The following is an 8,372-nucleotide window of genomic DNA, read 5'->3' on the forward strand; positions in this document are numbered from 1 at the left end:
TTTTTTTTTTTTTTTTGAGACAGAGTCTTGCTCTGTCACCCACCTAGGCTGGAGTGCAGTGGCGCGATCTCAGCGTACTGCAACTTCCACTTCCCAGGTTTGAGCGATTCTCCTGCCTAAGCCTCCTGAGTAGCTGGGATTACAGGTGCACACCACCATACCCGGCTAATTTTTGTGTTTTTAGTAGAGACAGGGTTTCACCGTGTTGGTCAGGCTGGTTTTGAACTCCTGACCTCATGGTCCGCTGGCCTTGGCCTCCCAAAGTGCTAGGGTTACAGGCGTGAGCCACCCTGCCTGGCCAAGTAAAACCAAACTTTGGTGGAAAAAAATTAACCAGATAAATACTATGGAAAGGTCTTCTCTTTGAAGACCCATATAACAGACCAGTGTTAGGCACAGAGCGGTTTGGCGTTGCCTCTCTGACAGTGTGACCTGGGAATGCAGGTTTGTTTGATTTGAGTGTTTCCAATCAAGGCCCTGTTGAGGCTACCCAATACTTATGTGTATTGTGAGGTTTTTTGTTTTTTTTTTTTAATGTGTGCATGCAAAACTTGTACTTGCATTCAGGTTCTGGTTTACCGCTTCAATTTTTTTTTTTTTTTTTTTTACTTATTTTTATTTTTATTTCTTTAGAGTTAGGGTCTTGCTGTGTTGTCAAGGCTGGTCTCAAACTTCTGGGCTGAAGCAATCCTCCCACCCTAGCCTCCCAAAATGCTGGGATTACAGGCATGAGCTACTGCCCCAGCCAATGTATATGTTTTGATGACTGATGATGAAGTACTGCTTGTTGATTATTGATTAATACCAACAGGAATCCCAGTAACCCTGTTTAAAGAGGAATGGAGATTGCCACCGTCCATTTAGATTAATGAGGTGTCCTGAAGTGATGTTGGCATCAATGAAAGGAGGGTTCTGGCACATTCTCATCTCACAGGATGGCAGCTGTTGATCTGTCCCATGGTAAGCCCTGTTGCTCTTTTTTGGATATCCTGCCCTAGGTTCTCTCTGCACAATATAGGGTCTAGTGGTTTGGGCTGCCGGTCATGTTGCTGATTCATTTGGGAGGTGCTGAGGGGGGCCGGAACATGCTCTTCTGTGAGTTAGCCCTTGCCTGGCTATGAGTTTTGGAAACAGTACTGCATAATCTCCTTCATGAATTTTAATCAGCATGCTAGAGTCACATGCTCTGGGTGTATGTTTTCTTATGGGTGAAATGACACCATTGTACTTTTCCTGACGGGCAGCACAGCTCATCGTCACCTTTAGGACTGCTCTGGCATTGTATGGCAGTAGGTTGTATGTTTGTGTTTTCTTTCTTTTTTTTTTTTTCTGATACAAAGTCTCACTCTTTTGCGCAGGCTGGAGTGCAGTGGTGTGTTCATAGTTCACCACAGCCTCAAACTCCTGGGCTCAAGCAATCCTCCCACCTCCGCCTCCCAAGTACCTGGGACTACAGGCACATGCCGCCATGCCTAACTGATTAAAAAATTATTTTTGTAGAGATGAGGGGGTCTATGTTCACTATGTTGCCCAGGGTGGTCTTGAACTCCTAGGCTTAGCAATCTTCCTGCCTCAGCCTCCCCAGGGAGGTGAGACTGCAGGTGTGCATTACCATGCCGGGCTCGTTGTAAAATTTTTTTGTAGATACGGAGTCTCACTGTGTTGCCCAGGCTGATCTCAAACTCCTCACCTCAAGCAGTCCTCCCACCTCAACCTCCCAGAGCACTAGGATTACAGATGTGAGCCACTGCAACTGGCCTCGTGTGTTTTCCTGATTTTGCAGGAATATATGGGAATTTCATACTAGGAGGTAATGACCTCTAGGTAGGTGGATGTGGGGATTATGGTCAGCTTGGAGTTCTCATGCTTTTCATTTTCTTACAGGACATTATCTTTCTGGGAACCCAGTTTGCCTTCATGAAGAAAAGACACCAGCAGGAAGGATAGTGTCTGACTGCCTAACAGATTGTTATCAGGTAAAAAGCAGCTGTATCCTTATACGTAGTGACATACTTGCATCCACCAGGTAGACACATTTCCCTCTAGACAGACTTGTCTCCAAGCTTCTTTGTTTTTTTTTTTGGAGACAGAGTCTTGCTCTTTTGCCCGGGCTGGAGTGCAGTGGTGCGATCTCGGCTCACTGCAAGCTCTGCGTCCTGGGTTCACGCCATTCTCCGGCCTCAGCCTCCCAAGTAGCTGGGACTACAGGCGCCCGCCACCACACCCGGCTAATTTTTTGTATTTTGAGTAGAGACAGGGTTTCACCATGGGCTCGATCTCTTGACCTTGTGATCCGCCCACCTCAGCCTCCCAAAGTGCTGGGATTATAGGAGTGAGCCACCGCGCCCGGCGTCTCCACGCTTCTTAAAGCAAATAAAGAGTCACTCAAGGACTGAATCCCCATTTGAATTTCCCCAAAGAATGAGGCCTTCCATATAGGAAGGTGTTAACTTGGAAATCATCCCAGGCTGGGCATGGTGGCTTACACTCATAATCCCAGTACTTTAGGAGGCTGAAGCGGGCAGATTGCTTGAGTATAGGAATTCAAGACCAGCCTGAGCAACATAGTGAGACCCCATCTCTACAAAAAATTTAAAAATTAGATGGGCAAAGTGGTGCATGACTGGACTCCCAGCTACTTGGGAGGCTGAAGTGGGAGGATCACTTGAGCCCTGGAAGTTGAGGCTGCAGTGAGCTGTGATTGCATCACTGCACTGTAGCCTGGACAACAGAGCGAGACTCTGTCTCAAAAAAATAAAAAAAAATAAAGTGTCCTTTCCTCAAGTTGTTTATCAGCATTGATCAGATGTCTGGAACGTGCTGAGCAATGTGCTCAAATAGATGGAAATAAGATGAGATCTCGGCCAGGCACGGTGGCTCATGCCTGTAATCCTAGCACTTTGGGAGGCCAAAGGGGGCAGATCATGAGGTCAGGAGTTCGAGACTAGCCTAGCCAGTATGGTGGAACCCCATGTCTACTAAAAATACAAAAAATTAGCTGGAAATGGTGACACGTGCCTGTAATTTCAGCTACTTGGGAGGCTGAGGCAGGAGAATTGCTTGAACCCGGGAGGCGGAGGTTGCAGTGAGCTGAGATCGCACCACTGTACTCCAGCCTGGGTGACAGGTTGAGACTCCATTTCAGAAAAAAAAAAAAAAAAAAAGATCTTCCTAGTCTGGCTGTGGGGAGATAAATTCATATTCAAGGAGTGTCATTAATGAGCTATGAGTGGAGGAGATGACAGTGAGTATGTTTAGGGAGTGAGGAGTTTCTAGGACCCTAAACCCTGGGGCTGGCCATTGCAGCCCTTGGAATCCTGCATAGGCATTGGGTCCCCCTTCCTCATTCTCCAGTAAACGCTGATGGACTTGTTACTTGGCTCCAACCAGTGTTGTGTGTGATGCTTTAGGGTTCAGTGACCTTCGACGATGTGGCTGTGGACTTCACCCAGGAGGAGTGGACTTTATTGGACCCAACTCAGAGAAGCCTCTACAGTGACGTGATGCTGGAGAACTACAAGAATCTGGCCACAGTGGGTAAGATCCTTGCAGCCTCCTATGGAACTGGCCTCATCCCTTGCAGCCTTCTATGGAACTGATATATACTTACTGTTTTGCAGCATTGGCAAGAGAAAGAATAGAGACATAGTCCCTGTCCTAAATAGATTTTAATCTACTGTGACTCTTCTCAAAATGTGGTCCAAGATTGATAGCAACACCATCTGCCTGTTAGAAATGTACATTTTCCTTCTGCACCCAGAAACCTGGAGTTGGAGTCCAATCATCTGTATTTGAAAAGTTCTCTTAATCCCAGCACTTTGGGAGGCCAAGACGGGCGGATCACGAGGTCAGGAGATCGAGACCATCCTGGCTAACACAGTGAAACCCCGCCTCTACTAAAAAATACAAAAAACTAGCCGAGCGAGGTGGCGGGTGCCTGTAGTCCCAGCTACTCGGGAGGCTGAGGCAGGAGAATGGCGTGAACCCGGGAGGCGGAGCTTGTAGTGAGCCGAGATCCGGCCATTGCACTCCAGCCTGGGCAACAGAGCGAGACTCCATCTCAAAAAAAAAAAAAGAAAAGTTCTCTGGATGACTCTGATGCACAATAATGTTTTCAAAAACACTGGGGTATTTGTTTCCCCAGAAGAGCGAAGATCTCTGTTATACTTCCTTATTTCGTATTTGTTGTTGTTGTTCTTGTTGTTTCGAGACAGTCTTACTCTGTCATGCAGGTTGGAGTGCATTGGCATGATCTCGGCTCACTGCAACCTCTGCCTCCTGGGTGTAAGCAATTCTTGTGCCTCAACCTCCCGAACAGCTGGGAACAGCTGGGATTACCGGCATGCGCCACCACACCTGGCTAATTTTTTTTTTTTTTTTTTTTTTGTATTTTTAGAAGAGATAGGGTTTCATCATGTTGGCCAGGCTGGTCTCGAACTCCTGACTCAAGTGATCCTCCTGCCTCAGTCTCCCAAAGTGCTGGGATTACAGGCACGAGCCACCATACCTGGCCATTATTTTGTGTTTGATCAAAAGTCTTAGTGCTTTTTAAATGTGTACCTAAACCTGAATTTCGGATTTAGGAGACAGAAGTAACCAGACTGTTTGGGGCACAGTCAGAGTTGTTATTTGCATTTTTAGTCCTTTTGAAATAGCTTCATCACTTTCATTAGGTCTGTAGTTCCTGAATCATAGAAAGGTTTGTCATCTCTTGTATGAGCCTCTTCCATTAATGTATTTCTCTGTGCTCAGGAGGTCAGATCATCAAACCCAGTCTGATCTCTTGGTTGGAACAAGAAGAGTCAAGGACAGTTCGGGCAGGAGTTCTCCAAGGTGAGTGTTCATGAAGAACAACTCTGGTTGATGAGAAGTTCAGTCCGTTTGGAAGCATAATTAGGAAACTTTTTAACATGTACTTTCTCCATGCAGGTTTAGATACAATTAGGAAATATTTAACTTCCCACACGCTTTTACTTACAGAACAGTCCCCCCTTGTCTGTGATTTCATTTTTCACGGTTTCAGTTATCTGCATTCAACCATGGTCCAAAAATATTAAATGGAAAACTTGGCTAGGCATGGTGGCCCACGCCTATAATCCCCACACATTGGGAGGCCTAGGTGGGTGAAATCGTTGTTGAGCACAGGAGTTCAAGACCAGCCTGGGCAACATACCGAGAACCTTGTTTCCACAAAAAATACAAAAATTAGCCAAGGGTGGTGGGATGCACCTGCTGTCCCAGCAACTCAGGAGACTGAGCTGTGAGGATTAATTGAGACTGGGAGGTCAAGGCTGTGGTGAGATGTGGTTGCACCACTGTACTCCAGCCTAGGTGACAGAGTGAGACCCTGGCCACTGACCCCCACCCCGCAAAAAAAAAAAAAAAATTCCAGAAATAAACAAAACAATTCATAAGTTTTCAATTTCTCATCGTTCTCAGTAGCATGATGAAATCTTATGTCATCCTGCCTGGGGTGTGAATCATCCATTTGTCCAGTATATCTATGCTGTGTACACCACCTGTCAGTCACGTAGTGGTCATCTCAGTTACCAGATCGAAGAATCACAGTATGTACAGGGTTCAGAACTAAGCCATGATTCAGGCATCCACCTGGGGTCTTAGAACATTTCTTATTTATTTATTTTTTTTTGAGATGGAGTCTCGCTCTGTCACCCAGGCTGGAGTGCAGTGGCCGGATCTCAGCTCACTGCAAGCTCCGCTTCCCGGGTTCCCGCCATTCTCCTGCCTCAGCCTCCTGAGTTGCTGGGACTACAGGCGCCCGCCACCTCGCCCGGCTGGATTTTTGTGTTTTTTTAGTAGAGACGGGGTTTCACTGTGTTAGCCAGGATGGTCTCGATCTCCCGGCCTCGTGATCCTCCCGTCTCGGCCTCCCAAAGTGCCGGGATTACAGGCTTGAGCCACCGCGCCCGGCCAGAACATTTCTTTAATTGTTTAGATATACGCTCTTTTTTTTTGTTTGTTTGTTTGTTTTTGTTTTGTTTTGTTTTGTTTTGTTTTGAGGCGGAGTCTCGCTCTGTCGCCCAGACTAGAGTGCAGTGGCCGGATCTCAGCTCACTGCAAGCTCCGCCTCTCGGGTTTACGCCATTCTCCTGCCTCAGCCTCCCGAGTAGCTGGGACTACAGGAGCCCGCCACCTCGCTCGGCTAGTTTTGTATTTTAGTAGAGACGGGGTTTCACTGTGTTAGCCAGGATGGTCTCGATCTCCTGACCTTGTGATCCGCCCGTCTCGGCCTCCCAAAGTGCTGGGATTACAGGCTTGAGCCACCGCGCCCGGCCAGATATACGCTCTTTTTTCAGAAATTTCCTACTTTCATTTCCTGATACTCTCTATTCACTATCAGTTTTAATTTTCATAGCATCAATTTGTAATAAACGATTGAAAAGTTTTACCCCATGTCCTTGTCTTGGCCAGTTTTACTCCCTTTGGATCATTTACATAAAAACCAAATTTTTAATGTAGCCCAGATCCCTAAATGTCTTTCTGCTTTTTCTTGCCATGTTTAATTTGAAACAAATAGAAATGAGTCATATTGTTTTCAACTCTTTCCATTTCTTTCTCCAAATCCTTTCATTTATTCTTGTTGTGGTTCACTCTCTTGCCAAGGCTGGAGTGCAGTGGTGTGATCTCAGCTCCTTGCAACCTCTGCCTCCCGGATTCAGGAGATTCTTCAGCCTCAGCCCCGCGAGTAGCTGGGATTACAGGTGCTCACCACCACGCCCAGCTAACTTCTGTATTTTTAGTAGAGATAGGGTTTCGCCATGTTGGCCAGGCTGGTCTCAAACTCCTGACCTCAAGTGATGCACCTGCCTTAGCCTCCCAAAATGCTGGGATTACAGGCATGAGCCACCGCACCTGGCCTGAGTCCTTTTCTTTGTCTGTTTTGTTTCAGGATGGGAAATGCAGCTTGAGACCCAATGGTCTACACTTCAGCAGGACTTTTTGATGGGTCAGACATCCATCGGGATACAATTGGTAAGATTTGCAAGGGATATTTTTTATCTTCCACCCTCAGAGAAAATCAGGAATTCTATTATGGGAAGTCAGCAAAAGTAAGAGATATTTGAGAGAAGTTGCATACACACAAGAGGGAGCGAAGAATCTGGGGATGCTCCAAATGTATTGTGAAACTTGTTTCTTCAGAGCTTTTACACATTCCCACATATGTAACTAGGCATTGAGTTTTGTTTTGGTGTTGTTTTGAAAAGAAGTATTGCTCTGTCACCCAGGCTGGAGTGCAGTGGTGCAATCATGGCTCAGTAGAGTCTTGACCTCCTGGGCTCAAGCAATCCTCCTACCTCAGCCTCCCTTAGTAGCTGGGGCTATAGGCATGCCCCACCACACCCAGCTAATTCTTTAAAATTTTTGTGGAGACAGGGTCTTGCTGTGTTGCCCAGGCTAGTCTCGAACTCCTGTGCTCAAGTGATCCTCCACCTCAGTTTACAGAAGCGCTGGAATTACAGGCATGAGCCACCACATCTGGCTTAGACTATGAATTGCTTTTGGTTTTTTTTGTCGAGACAAGGTCTTACTGTGTCACCCAGGCTGGAATGCAGTGGCACAAACATGGCTCACTGAAGCCTTGACTTCTTGGCTCAAGTGATCCTCCCACCTCAGCCTCCTACGTGGTTGGGACTACAGGAATGCACCGCCATGCCCAGCTAATTTTTTTTTTTTTTGAGACAGAGTCTTGCTCTGTCACCCAGGCTGGAGTGCAGTGGCACAGTCTCGGCTCACTGCAAACTCGTCTCCTGAGTTCATGCCATTCTCCTGCCTCAGCCTCCCGAGTAGCTGGGACTACAGGCGCCCGCCACCACGCCTGGCTCATTTTTTTGTATTTTTAGTAGAGATGGGGTTTTGCCGTGTTAGGCAGGATGGTCTCGATCTCCTGACCTTGTGATCCGCCCACCTTGGCCTCCCAAAGTGCTGGGATTACAGGCGTTAGCCACCGCGCCCAACTCAGCTAATTTTTTGATATTTTTTGTAGAGATGGAGTTTCGCCATGTTGCCCAGGCTGGTCTCTAACTCCTAGGTTCAAATGATCCACCCACCTTTGCCTCACAAAATGCCGAGATTACAAATGTGAGCTACTGCACCCATGTAGACACTGAATTTCAAAAACAATTTCTTGGAATTCTACAGAAATATGTTTTTTTTATTATTATTATTATCTTGAGATGGCGTCTCACTTTGTTGCCCAGGCTGGAGTGCAGTGGCACGATCTTGGCTCACTGCATCCTCCGCCTCCAGGTTCAAGCGATTCTTGTGCTCAGCCTCCCAAGTAGCTGGGATTACAGGCATGTACCACCAAGCCCAGCTAATTTTTTTTTTTTTTTTTTTTTTTTTTTTTGGAA

General features: G+C 46.6%; 1 protein-coding gene across 1 annotated transcript in view; it reads left to right on the top strand.

Annotated features, from left to right (window-relative positions):
- Window positions 1-597: 597 nt before the first annotated feature.
- Window positions 598-8,372, top strand: part of ZNF426 (zinc finger protein 426) — an 11,364-nt gene continuing 3,589 nt past the window's right edge. The window contains exons 1-5 of the mRNA XM_017879872.1: window positions 598-960; window positions 1,885-1,976; window positions 3,411-3,537; window positions 4,753-4,833; window positions 6,911-6,993. Of these exons, the coding sequence (XP_017735361.1) occupies window positions 936-960; window positions 1,885-1,976; window positions 3,411-3,537; window positions 4,753-4,833; window positions 6,911-6,993 (408 nt within the window). The 5' untranslated portion in view covers window positions 598-935. The remainder of the gene's footprint in view (window positions 961-1,884; window positions 1,977-3,410; window positions 3,538-4,752; window positions 4,834-6,910; window positions 6,994-8,372) is intronic.

This window comes from Rhinopithecus bieti, unplaced genomic scaffold, assembly GCF_001698545.2.
Source record: "Rhinopithecus bieti isolate Rb0 unplaced genomic scaffold, ASM169854v2 scaffold_10589, whole genome shotgun sequence".
In the NCBI taxonomy this organism is placed as follows: Eukaryota; Metazoa; Chordata; class Mammalia; order Primates; family Cercopithecidae; genus Rhinopithecus; species Rhinopithecus bieti.